The 14,535-nt window shown below is 43.4% G+C and overlaps 1 protein-coding gene across 1 annotated transcript in view; it reads right to left on the reverse strand.

The window, feature by feature from the left end:
• grin3a (glutamate receptor, ionotropic, N-methyl-D-aspartate 3A) overlaps nucleotides 1-14,274 on the reverse strand; it is a 58,631-nt gene extending 44,357 nt beyond the window's left edge. Inside the window, exons 1-2 of the mRNA XM_084382394.1 lie at nucleotides 13,220-14,274; nucleotides 2,990-3,729 (exon numbers count right to left, since the gene is read on the reverse strand). Of these exons, the coding sequence (XP_084238520.1) occupies nucleotides 2,990-3,729; nucleotides 13,220-13,987 (1,508 nt within the window). The 5' untranslated portion in view covers nucleotides 13,988-14,274. The remainder of the gene's footprint in view (nucleotides 1-2,989; nucleotides 3,730-13,219) is intronic.
• Nucleotides 14,275-14,535: the final 261 nt, after the last annotated feature.

The raw sequence follows: 14,535 nt of genomic DNA on the forward strand, positions 1-14,535 counted from the left end.
TCCCCAGCATCCACAGTCGGTTATAGTATATCACATATTGCTATCTAATACCTACAGATTTCCCTCAGCCAGGGAAATCTGACTTTTGCAAATCCCAGGTCTGCAAAACAGCTTGGATTAGACGCAGTATCCAACATTGGAAACTAAACATCCATGGATAAACCCTTTGTCTTCACAGGGTCACTGACAGTGCTCTTATAAGCCTGATAAAAGGTCCCGTCCTTTGTTCTGTGATATGTAAAACACTGACAAACCAATCAACACTTTATAAGCAGCTTAAAATGAACACAAGAAATGTAAACACAATCAGAAATCTCCTCCAGCCGCTCCAAGCTCATCACGCTCCAATAATTATCTTCCGGGACGATCATTCTGCTGATTCAGGTGAGTCTCAGTAAGAAGGTCAAACTCTTATTGTAATGCAGCGGTGTGTGATCACACACTCTATAATGCCCATATCTCAGCAATATAAAGTCGAGTGGCCCAGCTGCGGATTACTGCGCTGCTGCTAAATGTAATTTATCACACGTTATCATTTTACCACTCTGCTGCAGTTATTGAAGGGATACAGTGTGCGTTGAAATATGCTGCGTGCTTGTGCAGATGTGCATGAATGTGTTTATCTGAGGCAAATTCCAGGTCGAAATTGCAGCTGGACTGTGTCCAAAACATCTGCAGATGTGAGAGAAGTAAATTCCCACAACACAAGGGATTATAGTGGATCCAAAGGAGAAACAGGAAGTAAAAGGCACAAGGCAACAGCGAAGTGGAGAGAGAGGGTGAGAGATTTAATACTGACCACAATGCAAAACAAAGATTTTAGCCTTAAAATGAACTGTACTGGTGTGTTCGCTATATGTTTTAGGACTGTATCTGTACCTTTTGGCTGACCAGTGTTGTATATTAAAGAAACCATTATTGTCAACAGTTTTATATTCACAATGGAACACATGACTCTTTGTATGTAAAAGAGGTCGCCTGTAGTGACAATCACCGTTATCACCTGACCCTGCTGTTTCCTTCAGTTACACACAGCGTTTCGAGCGTTATTCAGCTCACTTTTTTGCAACAAAATTGCTGTTTTGGTTCACTGTCACCAATCTCAGCAATGTCGGTTTTGAATATAGAACGCAGCTGTTTATGGAGAAATAACTCTAAAACCCACTGTGTGCAATTAGCCAACACTTGTGTTTTCCCAACCACTTTCCCTCCATTTAAGGCTTAGGCGCAGCACCCAAGCTGTTTTGGGTGCCACCTCAGCCAAATTAAAGTAAGTAAGGACTTGACAAACATGTGCATTAAGTCTTCCACAAACCCAGGTAAAACACTGATACAGCAGGCAGATAAAGTTCTGTAGTAGCTTATATTTAGCATTTGACTGCTGGAGACTCAGATATTTCCCTCAGGAGTTGGTGAGAGCCAAAACAGAGCTAAAAAGAGAGAAAATCTTGGAATTACATTTTCCAGGTGGCCAGAAACACAACCCCAAATCAATGCTAATGTTCCTCTGCATGTGCTGAATGTGTCAATATGCAACTGCAATATGCATTTCAAAGTTAAAAAGAAGTTAAATGGCAAACAGTTGCATATTTGCGTATATTAGTATTCTGTTCACAGCCTATTTCTGCTGGCCCCAGGTAAGAAAACAAAAACAGTAATTGCAGGTTTAAATTGTCAATAGATTTTCTCAACCACATGGAAATGGAATGCAAAGTAAAATATACCAGGAGCCAAGAAAAATGCACTCAACTATATAAAACACAACAGCATGGTTTGCAAAAGCTGTGATCTAAAGTATGTGTGATTAGTGGAAAATGGGCTAAAACATGCAAAACTACTACTACCTTGAAGGTTAAATAAACAATCTTCACTGCCACTAGGTATCGCACTAGAGCACCAGCATCTCAGACCGAAACAAATGTGTGCGTCGTTTACTCAGTAAAGTTGGACTAAAAAGAGAGAAGACACACTGCTCCTGAAACTCAGATCAAACTGTCAAATTAGACAGTGTCGATCTAATACATACGTTCTTGACATATAGCCTCTGTCTTCCTTAAATTGGACCTATTATACTTTTTCTTTTGCCTTTTCTTCAGTGTTTTTTATACTGTAGGTTCTTGTGCATGTAAAAGGTCTCGATGGTTAAAAAGCCCACACCAACGGGAGCTCCTCTCTCCTAGAGAAAACACTGCTCCTGAAGTGTCTGAACACCTCGTCAGTAGTCCCGTCTTTAATTCCGTGACTTCTTGACATCCCACTACGTCACCATGTCACATGTTAAAATAATGTATGCCTATTCACGGTAGAAGTGACGTAACTGGAAGCTGAAACATGACAGAGCTGACCGGAGACATGGTGAGCGGTGCTGGCTCAGGCGTGTGTGAACTGACTAATCAGGAGGTGGCATTTGGAAGGGGGGCCTTAAAGAGACAGAAGCTAAAATAGAGTGTTTATGACAGAGGAGGAATACAGTGCTGCAGCACTGGACAGTATGAGAAAACTGATGCATTTTTTTCAGCATTAAGCATGTAAACCTTTTCTGGTAGAAACCCAAAATAAAATTATGAACCTGAAAATGAGCACAATATGTCTCCTTTAGAATGTTTTCAGAACCATATTTTAGTGAACTGTTTCGCTGTAATATGAGAGAGCTTGTCACCAGACGGCCGCCATTTTGGGTTTTGCTTCCAGATGGAGCTCACCATACTCAGATCAAACTGTAAAATTAGGAAGTGCAGATCAACACACGCAGATGTCCTTGCTACCAACACAAATAACTGAAAATCTCAGATGACAACACACTCAGGACGCCATCACTCCACTATATCTTTACACAGCAAATAGCCTTTTGCTACTATACTATTCAAAATATCAAATATTTAACCTTTAATTTTCCAGCATTGTTCATAATGGCTATCTTTAATTTAATTGGTTTCTTGGGAGACGTGGTGGTGTAATTATCACTGTAGTATCCACATTGATCTCCTACCTTGCCAAGTACTGCCCCGAGCTGCCGTTGCTCTGTTGTACATCCATACAGTTAGTAGTCCCAGGTATGAGTGCCAGGGCAGGATCCTCCTGGGCTGCACTGCCCACCGCCCGTGCAACCACCTCCAATGAGTCGTGGACATAGTGATCCAGAGAAGGGGATCCCATGACCCCATGTGCAAGTAACCCCAAGGGCAACCCCTCTGTTCTCAACTCAGCCACATTCTGGCTGTCCCCCAAAACCCAGTGAAACTCCGGCAGCGTCATCCGGGTGGCCAGCGACCACAGACGGCGCACCTCGCGGATCTCGCACCCAAATGTTACCACTCCTGTCGTGGATGAAGGCTCTCTCAGGGCCTCCAGCTGCCGCATGAGAGCTTGCTGCTGGTCCGATTTAGAGGAGGAAGTGGAGGAAGAGGCAGGAGATGAGGCAGCGGGGGAGAAATAAGGTAAAGACGACAATGACGCCTCCGCTCCTGTCACAACACTTGATACCACTCCTGTGTATGATAATGAAGACGAGGACTGTGGCGAGGTCGAGGCGTTCGATGTCAGATTGACAAGATTGCCCAGGTGGAAGCGGGTGTTGTTCTTGATGAGGCCGAGGAAGTCACTAATGTCCCATTCCTGACAGAGCAGAACACTGATGTCCCACCAGCCATTCATCATCAGCAGGGAATAGAGGAGATGGGACGGTGGGGCCTCCACGGTCCGCATCGCCATTTGGAAATGGAGAGGATTCTGTAGGGAGGTTGTAAGAGAGAGAATGGGTGTAATGGGAGAAGATTGGGCAAGCGGGTTTGAAAGGTTTACACAAAGGAAGAGAAAAGGTTGGAGTGGAAGATGGAGAAACAGAGAAAATTGGGTGATTTGAGAGAGGGAAGGTAAAAGACAGAGTATAAGGGGAGAAGGTGAGGGAGATTTAAGAGATGATGGAAGGAAACGGACAGACGAGATATGAGGGAATGGGATTGGAGAGATGGGATAGAGATGAGGGACAGTTAAACAAATAAACAGCAGGAAATAGAGGGAATGAAAATGTCAGGGTGATGGGAGTGATAAACAGGTAGTGACGGGGAGGACAAAGGGTCGGAGAGGGTCAGATTGAGACGGCAGAGAGATAGATGCAAAACAGAAGGGGATGGTTTTTGGAATGAAGGGTAGAGAAATGGGTAGAAATGAGAAGGAAGAAAAGGGGGGAAGGCAAAATAAGGAAAATGTAAAGATGTTGGAGGAGGAAGTGAAGTGCAACGGTAAGGCAGAGGGAAGCAGGCGTAAGAATGGGAAGATGGGGCACCAGGAAGGAGAAACAGGAGTAGTAGAGCGGAAAAGGGGAGAAAAAAGAAAAGACAAAGAGGTTATAAATCCAACAGTTGAATTACTTTCTATCATAGAATTCAATTTGTTCCTCGAGAACAAACACCGTCTGTTGGTTATAATGGATTTCAGCCTCCACTTACCTGCTCCCATGAATATCATTATTCACATCATAAGAAATGTACTACATCTATTTTTATGTGTACTCTATTTTTATTTTAAGCTTCACCTCGAACATAAAGAAACTCAACTGGGCCCCGTTTCAAATGGATCGTTCACATACTGTGTTTCCCACATAATGTAATTCACACTTATTCATTGCCATTCATGCATTTCATCATTTGATTGATGAGGCCTGGACAGATCAGTGGGCAGCGGACGGCAACGGTGTGTGATTTCCACCTGGACCACAGATGACAGAGTGTGTGGTCTCCTAGTGCTGTGAAGTGCTGTGATGATCCAGATAATAAATGAGAAACTTGATTTTCACAGTTTTTTATGATGCTTATTTTATATGGTATATGTTTACATGTTAAAATTCCAACTTAAACAAGATCTCAACTAAGGTTTGCACATAAGAAGCTGAGCGTTTGCCCGCCTTGTAATTTGGGAAATGGAATTTCTGGTGGTGACATTTTAAATTGGCCAATAGCACCTTCTGAACAGAGCAACAATATATTCTGTTAAAGGACCGTACAGGTTGTATCACACGTATAAGCTCATCATTGCAGCTGACAATTTTCCAAACTATATAGTACCTTTTTTATATTGATTTCCTATCTTCCAGGCGGCAGTTGGTTTCACTTCGTTTCGGTATGTTAAATCACCTTTGAGAGCCACCACATACCTAATCTACAGTGAAAAGTCTATTACCTTTCTTTATTTTTTGGTCACAGTTAATGTTATCTTTATGTAAGGCTGCAAGCGGGGACCAATTTCAAAGTCTCCTTTGTTGGTGCATTGATTTGTTATCAGAAAATCAACCCAGGACACATGAAACGCAAATCTTGACACTGAAGATGTGTGAGTATGTGAACGGCTAATTATCAAACTTTAGTTCTTTTTGCGGCCGTTGGAAAGGTATTGCTAGGTGGTCCATGAGATTTTTTAATTTTTTTTAGTTAAGTGGCCCTTGGTCTGAAAAAGTTTGAGAAACACTGGTCGAAAAACATTCAAATTACTATGTCAAACATATCATATTGACATTTACATGAACTGAATGTCATATCGGGAGGCGGAGGGGATGGTGGGGGCGTTACAGGCACAGGCGAGGCGGAGCCCAAGCCAGAGACCACTGTTCGAGACAGTGTTTCAACATTTGTATGGGTGAAACCACTGGATATTTTTGACAGTTACCAGCCATGTTTGTGGTGACAGACAAGCAAGATATTTTCCTGGGCTTAACCAAGTGCTATTTGTGCCTAAACCTAACCAATTGTTTTGTTTAATTAAAATTGAAAACTAAACTGAACGTAAAGTTACTATGTAACTATGTAAAGTCTCCATACATTTATTCTGGTGATTTGGTTCATAAATAAATATGTAAATAAAAATGACTGATTGCTCTCTGTGATCAGTTACCTAACTTTACCAAGTCAGGCACTTGTTTTGAATGCCATAAAGTGAAAACGCTTTCTGCAAGGTTGGACATTACTCTTAAAGAATATTATTTGTTATAGAAAATGGATGATTTGTTGGTGGCGACAGCAGGCAAAAGCACAGAATCCGTCACTGATCCCCTCAGCCCAGTGCACACCTACTGCTCTCTGCACACACAGAGCACTGCTCCTACAGGATTATAGTGAGCCAAAAGATCATACCAGATAGTATAGAAACAGGTGACACAGTCATCCCCGTAATACTTTAGATAAAATTAACTAGGGCAGATCAGGCTGCATGAGCTGGCAGATCTGCTTCAGTGTACCTTGGCATACTGTACCCAGCACACAACATACCAGCCACGCAGGCAATCGATTAGTCATGCACTCCCATACACACTCACAAAGAAGTACACACACTTAAAAGGCCTTCAGCAACTCTCTATAATTGACTTTACAACTTTTACACAAGCTTTGCACTAAAAGTCCATTAGATTAATCTATCAGTTAATTTCATTTATCCCATTAATCACCCTACCCAATAGGCATGCAAATAAGACTTCTTCTGCTTATTGCATATACATGGATGGATTATTGCCGCAACAAAAGCAACAACAAAGGCAATACAGCGTGTTTTATTTCAGATTTAGAAGTCCTGTGTCAGGGAAAGAAATGGTAATGCAGTCCACAGGGCATCAGACCCTCACCTCCTCTCATCCCTGAGGAGGATTGGAGGATTTATTCTCAGCTGCAGCCCTTCTGCACTGTGATCACCATAAATCTGTAACCCTCTCTTTGTTCCTCATGTAAATAAACAGAAAAGATTTTGCTGGAAAGTGCGGCGGCAGCCTGCTCTCTTACATAAATGCGGAGGTCTGCTGCCTCCGATGCACCAGGAAATCCCAGCCCCGTTGTCACTCTTTCATCACTCTTCTCTCTTTTTTTTAATCTTTCTTTTTCTGTGATTCCTGCCACCAAAATATATTTGCTGTGAGTTTTCATGCCAAGAAACTTGCAAGCGTTGCTGTATGGTAAAACTGCAGGGAGCGGCAGAATCATGAGCCAGTGGACAAATCAAATAAAGTAGTAATGACTCGGTTATTGATCTTTTCTGGATTAGATGATTCATTGTGGGGTAAAGTGTGAAAACTGAAAGCTGAAACTGGGTTTCTGGTATTGTTCTTTTTTTTTTTTTTACAAGATTAAAATCGTTTCCTTTTGTAAACATATATAGAATATTGTCCTGTGCTTTGAATAATTTGCAGAGAACTGCTGATTTTGCAAAAATACATGTTTACTGTAGATAAATATATATATATTGCGAATGTTGCAAAGCCGCCAACAAGAAATCCCTGCGGCCCCATCTCCGAACACCGTGAAGACCTGCCCATAGCTCTTAGTCATTCATCCCACTGGCCTCCTTGTGTCACTGCCAGAGTAATTTATGAAGGGACAAAACTCCACTAACTCCCCCTATAATCAGCAAAGCCCTATCATTCATCTGTTTTCCCCGGATACATGCTGACGACATAATTACTCTGATAACCTGATCGCATTAATCTACAAATTGATTTACCAGCATCTAATTGAAAAGATATTAACATGTGTATCTGTGTCATCACTATTATCCTTCAATCCTAGGGTCCTCTGGCCCTTTGCCTAAACTCATCACAAGGTGTTAAGAATCCAACTTTTTATTGACGAGCTGATATTTTTTTAAGAAAACACAATTTTGAGAAATCTGGCACATGAGTCAGGATGTTGATGGTTAATACATTGAAAGACTCTGACGCAGAGAGGTTGGGCAAAATGATTGTGATAAAGGACTTAACTGAAGTCATTATTTTAAACGCTACAAAGGTGGGTCATTTTAAGCTGCTGCTGAGAGGTTTCTGTCAATACCTCATAGGCTGCATGTCAGATTGTTGTTAAATTTGTGTTTGTAACTGTTGTTTATTTCAATCAGCGCTGCTGTTGTAAGGATCGATACAGACTGAACTGGATCGTTTGGAGCTCACAAATTAAAGGGTCTGATTGTGATAGGTGACACTGACAAGTTATGCTTAGTGGCATTCAATGCGACCCAATTGTGAGACATTGTTTCAAACTGTGACGTGAAGTTGTTATAAATCCAATGTCACATTTACCCCCGTGTCTGACCCCCCAAAAAACGTTTGCACTCTCTTATTGTGCACAAGGCAATAAAATCTTTTTCAATCCTGGTCCCAGAGGCCCCCGGCCCTGCATGTTTTAGATGTATCCCTGCTCCAACACACCTGATTCAAATGATCAGCTCGTCATTGAGCTCTGCTGAAGCCTGATAACGACTCATTCATTAGAATCAGGTGTGTTGGTGCAGGGAAACACCAGTAAAATTATCTTAGTATAAAGTCATTTTCTCCTCAAAGGAGAGGCCTTAAAGACACCGGAGCTAAAACAGAGAAAACTGATGTGTTTTTTGAGAGTTAAAGCATGTAAACTCATTCTAGTAGTAACCCAAAATATAATGATGAACCTGAGAATGAGCATTCATTTATTGCAGCGTTGTCTTAACATTTTACAAACTCTTGTATCATACTGGCTGCAAAGGCTGAACGTGATCAGCTTGGCAAACGTAGGATTCATTGCGAGACATGCTTGTATCAGTTGTTTAGATTGTGGGGCTGAATCTAACGAGCATAGTGCATACCTCATGCCTATATTTACATTGCACGCCTTCATGTTTGACATGGACTTCTGTATAAATGCTCTTTGATATAATGGGAATGTCTACAAACACATTTTAATGCAAAGAGCATACATATGTAGATAATTGGATTAAGTAGCAACAGATATTTGCATATATGCTCCAGCTGCCAGTGAAGATGCTGTATCTATTTCCCATAAGCTCCACCGTTGTTGGCCAGCATGAGATAGATTTCCACTTCAAAAAATCAGTCTTCTTATTAAAGGCAGCTGGTCTTTCCCAGGGAGTTTCCATTCCCCAGGAGTTTCTCAGTCCCTGGCCTTTTATATGCTAAATCCTCAACTCTGTGCTGCTTCCAAAAAAAAAAAAAAAAACACCCTCACCACCTACTCCCAACCCACCTAGTCCCTTCTCTCTGGGGTCACTTCATCCTTTGGTCCATAAGCTCCATATTCTCATTCAGCAGCCACATCATTTCAACACTTACATAACAACCTGTAGGCAGATTACATTATCAAAGGTCGCTTGCTGATTCATTATATTATATGATTTTTAACTGTGAACTTTCTTTAACCTACATAAATATAATAAATATATGAATAAATAAGGCAAAGTTCAAGCTAAAGGTCAAACAAACACTAATGAGATCCTCTTAAGACACTGAAAAGCTTTCCACATTTTAAAAACCCTGTTTTTTGGGAGAAATTGCGTTCAGCCTTCAGTTGGGATTTGCCAGCAAAACAAGATTGAGTCAGAGGGGAGTTAAGCCATTTCTCTAAAAGTCACACACTCGCTCCGCACAATCTGTTTCTATGGCTGTCCATTTCCCAGTCAATTTTTCTGCCTGTTCATCCCTCCATCCCTCCATCCGTCCAACCAAACAACCAACCAACCAGCTCTCCGTCTATTCATATAACCCCCACATTCATTCATCCATCCATCAATCAATCTATAAGTCTCTGTCAGCTGGTTTGTCTGCTTCACCTACACCTGTTATTCCACTTCTAAGAAGCAGTTTGGACTTTAAACACCTGCTGACGCCTCACAGCAAAAAAACTTCCCTGTGCACAGAGCAGGAAATTAGATATTACCCTGGAAACACACACACACAGACACACAGACACACACACACAAACAGACACATAGATTACTAAAGCTCAGTAGGTGGCAAGTATCCCAGAGCCCGTCACTCTAACTAATGATTCGGATGCGTGTCTCTCTCTCTTTGAGTGTGCGAGTGTTGAAAAAACAACGCCGCTCTTTGCCCCTCCCAGGACGGCTGTGTGTGCAAAGTCAAGAACACATGCACTCTGCTAGTCGCTACTCGTTGATATGCAGTAAGTGCCCTGTTAGTGCCACCTAATAAAACAGGTTTACAGTGTATGGTTACACTGAATCATTTTGTGTATGTGTCTGTGTGTGTACTTCCACCTCTATGCATAAATAGTTACACACAGACATGCACGCACGCACACACACAGTCACAAATAGGCTCGGCAGGTGTCTCTTCCAGAGAATGGTTATTGATGAACCATCCCAGTGATTAATCTAGAGTGTTTACACTTTTGACTCATTTTCTCTCGGTCTCATCCCAGCTGCAAACTCTACTGATAATCTTTAATTTGAGTATTTGGCACAAGAGCTGCGCTTTTTTTTTCTTTCTCCAGCTCATGAAACTGACTACGCTCACGTCCTGCCTCCTACCAACCGTCAAGGTTGATTTTCATTCAACGCGAGGACGATTATGCGCTAACCTAAACCAAGTAGCTGTCTAAACATTAATCCATAAGGGAGACACACCAGAAAATCTTATATCATGATGTTTCGGGAGGCATGACGACAGCTGATTTTGTTTTTCTTGTACTGTACCTGTTGGGCCGCCTGCCTGGAAAACCTTAATGTTGTTTGGGAAAAAAAAACCAAAACACATATTGAGTCATTAAAGGGTAACTCCATCAATTTTACACACTATAGTGTGTTTACAGGTCTTGACGAGTACTACTGCACATGTAAAAAAAGTAGTACAAAGCCTTTTGTGGCTCCAGAGGAAACGGCATGTAATCTGATAAATTGCCTCTCGTGATGTCACTCAGTGGATAAGTTGCATTGTGGGCAATGTAGGCAGCAGTTTTGAAAAGGACGAGGAATGCATAAAAATAATAATAATACAAAAAATGTCCATAATGAGTGCAATGCAGACCAATGCTGTAGGTGAGTGACATCACTGGAGGCTATTTTCTAGACTGGTGGATTTCCTGTTCAAATCATGCTCTTGGGCACAGATTATCTGGTAATGTGAGGGGTTTACAGATCCAGTCTTAAGCCCCCTGAACTGCTCACAGAGTCATCAGGGCCACCCAGATAATTTCAAACATGACTGGACCACAACAACCAATGAGAGGCATCCAGGAGCAGCTTGCGATGCTGCCAAGAAACGGTAAACATTCTAGCCCCTGAGGCTAACGTTAGCTAGAATACTTCTGTTGACAGAACCTCAAAATCTCTCTTCAAGTTCTCACTGAAGAATAGAAAACCTGAGTTAACCACTGTCTCCCCACTCACCCAGACTTTTATGTCTGCTTCCCCATGAGATCACCTGAGACGAATCACGTGTGAGCCTAGCTTCAGTCTGGAGAGCCATGAAGCCAGAGTAGTGAAGCCACGCCCCCACTGCTGCACAGAGCGGTGTTTGCTGTTTGTTCAAGATTTAGTAATACATTTATTAGCACTGCACTTCCTTGGGTCCTCAGCAACAAACCTGCCAAGGGTGAAGTAGAACAGATAAACTGTTCTTGAGATATGCAAGTAACAGACAGACAGATTCCTTACTTTACAGCTAGATTACATGCATCTTCCTCTGGAGCCACAAAAGGCTTTACACTACTTTGTTCACACATGCAGTAGTGCTCCCGAGGACCCTTAAACACACTTTAAAGGGGCCCTGTGGAACTTGTGTGCTGTGCTGGAAGCCAGTCGTTAGTTTATGTTAGCGGACTCCATTTGTAAACTAAGGGTAGCTGCTGTTGCTCTCTATTAGCGGAGCAGAGAGAGGCACTGAGATGAAGCACTCAAGAACGTACATAAACTCACATCCTCTGGACTGTTGCTGAAAATATGCGCTGAATCCAAGTCAGCAGCATTAAACAACTTGAACAAATCATCCACAGGCGACCAAGAGAGACGAAGAAGGTCTCATTTTTCAACCACGCTCACATATGGCCAATAAAGTGATTAATACATGTACATTACTATAGATTTTTACACAGAGTCCCTTTAATGTGTTAAATTTGTGGAATCACCCTTTAAACGGTTTTCAAATAAACAGTCCTTGTTATGACAGAATGATCGACAGCTCTTGGGTTAAAACAAAAAATGGTGATAAAGAGAAATTGACCATTGGCTTATAATATGTCGATATGTATGATGTTCTTTGGGCGGGGGATATTCTGCAGTAAAAAACAACTATACATTTTCTGACGTCCAGCCAAAGCAAAGTCATTTAGAGAGCAGGTGTGGGAAGAACAAGTTTGACCTCGGTTTTAAAAATGTTGCGTATGATTGACTCACCATGGGCTACTCACTGTGCATTCACCTCTGGAACAGGCCAAATGCCAAATCCAACTTTCTCTCACTTATGGGTGGCTCTGCTGAAATGGGTTTTTTTTTTCTGGTACAGACTCAATAGCGGGCCAGGATCTGGTCAGAGGTTTGACTTAAGATTGATGGCGCTGTTTGCTGCGAACACCGGGCCATTTCAATGAGCCTTCTGAGTCACATCTCAACATAAAGTTAGATGATCATATATTTATCTGGTAATTATGAAGGGGCGGATTAAGAAAGGGCAGGAAGATCGATCAATACTGTACATGTCAGCACCAGCAGCTGCTATTGTCTGTGTGTGGGTGTGTGTGTGTGGATTAATCTTAGTTGTCCAGGTTGTGAGGTGTCAAAATGAAGTATAGACCCAAATTGATTCCTCCACTCCACTATACTGTTGTGCTCTCTGTCTCTCTTGGCTTCATGTAGACACAGTTAGATTCTGAATACCAACACAGCCTTTGTTTATGCATATAATACCTGAGGGCATGAGCTGCTGGGTGCAGGTAGACTTCAATCACACTTTTACTTGTAACCTTGTCTGTGAAAGAAGACAGAACGCGCTCTCTGCAGTCAGACACCCAGCGCATGCTGTAGATTTCCAGCACCATGGACAGAGCCATATTGTGCTCCTTCACATTCAGTCTGAAGCGGCTGCAGCTTTTTGGAAATCCAGACCATCAGCTTTTGTCTCCACTTCGGCTTAATTTGGCCCATTTAACCAGGACTGGCGAAATCGATACTGAATAAGAAAAGAAAAGAAAATGTTCTCTGGAGGAAGAAGAGATCCAGCCTGTGTGTAATAACTGGGCCACTGATGGAGAACTGGGCCTTATAAATCCACACGAACTCCTCCTTCTCACCTGTTTTTGTTCAAATTTAAAAAATTTCTGTTCATATATTTTGACACAAGTTTAAAAAAACCCCATCTGTTACACACCTGTACAGCTGTGCAGTGATCAACAGTTAACAGCAGTTCAGATGTAACTCAGAATAACTTTTTTCTTTCTTTCTTTCTTTTTTTTTTTTTTACCTCACTGTGGCGCGTAAACTCCCTCTGCACGACGCTCACCACGGGCACCTGGAGCGCGAGCGACACGAACTCCAACTTGACGAACTCGTCCCGGTTCCGAGGAAACGCGATCATGGCGGAAACCCCCTGCACGATCACCGTGTGGCACACGCTCTCCAAGAAGGACAGCGGGTCCTCGTCCTCGGGGGTTCCCGCAGAGGAGGAGGAGGAGGAGAACGCGGGCAGCTCTCCGAGTCCGGACCCCACGGCCATGACGATCTCCAGGGATAAATTGTATGGCAGCAATCCGGCCCGGTTGAGCGCCTCCACCGCCAGCAGGACCGAGTCTCGGGGCGCGAACACGCGGTTCTCCCTCGAGGTGTTCTCCTCCCTCTGCCGTGCCTGGCTCCTGCTCCTGCTGGATCCCCTCTGGCTGTTAACAGTGCCTCTAGTCCTGAGGCTTCCATATCCAGGCGCGCTGGCACTTGTTTTCACCTGTTTTTCCAACTCCACCCGCCCTGTCACACCTCTGTCGGCGTCCCAGTCTTCAGACCCGCTGCCGGCTCCGCTTGTGGAGAGCGGGCGAGGCTGGACGTGCAGAGCCCCGAGCCGAACCGTGTGGCCGATCCGTTTCAGCACCTGGCACGGCTGCGGGTGCGAGTGAGCGCACGGCGGGAGTACGACGAGAGCGCACAGCAGTAAACATAATGGTGGCGAGAGCCCGGTGCCTGCTCGAGCCGCCGGGCCATTCATCATCATCATCATCATCGTCCCCACCGTCTTCATCATCTGCGCTCCACAGCTGCACCGGACACCCCGTCCAACCACAGAACGGCCGTACAGCGGGGCCGCTCCGTCGGTCCCCCTCCTGGCCCCCCGAGTGTGGCCCTGGTGCGCCGGTCAGACCAGCCGCAGACCCCGCTCCTGGTCCAGCTCTCGCTCCGGCTCCAGCTCGCGGCAAAGTTGTGCGTTTCTCCACGGACACAGACAACAGGCTGCTGAGGCGCGAGATGAGGCACGAGCCGCGCACAAGCAGAAAATAATTCCCAAAAGTGCTGTTTTTCATCTCAAAAGATTTTCACCATTCAAGCCATGTTATCACTTAACAGGACGCGGGATCAGACGGTAGAATGTCCACATATTCCAAAGGCAGGAGAAGATTTTTTTTTTATTATTATTATTTAATTTTTTGGAAGCAGAGTGTGTAGGCAAGCCCAGAGGAGGAAATGTCGAAAAACAGGTTAATGCGCATCAAACACATTCCCAAACAGTGAAATCCACCACTGGAAACATGTGATGGCTTCGCAGGAAAAAAAAATAAAAAATTATCCCATTAC

Source organism: Pagrus pagrus (genome assembly GCF_965226575.1).
Source record: "Pagrus pagrus genome assembly, chromosome: 19".
Taxonomy (NCBI): domain Eukaryota; kingdom Metazoa; phylum Chordata; class Actinopteri; order Spariformes; family Sparidae; genus Pagrus; species Pagrus pagrus.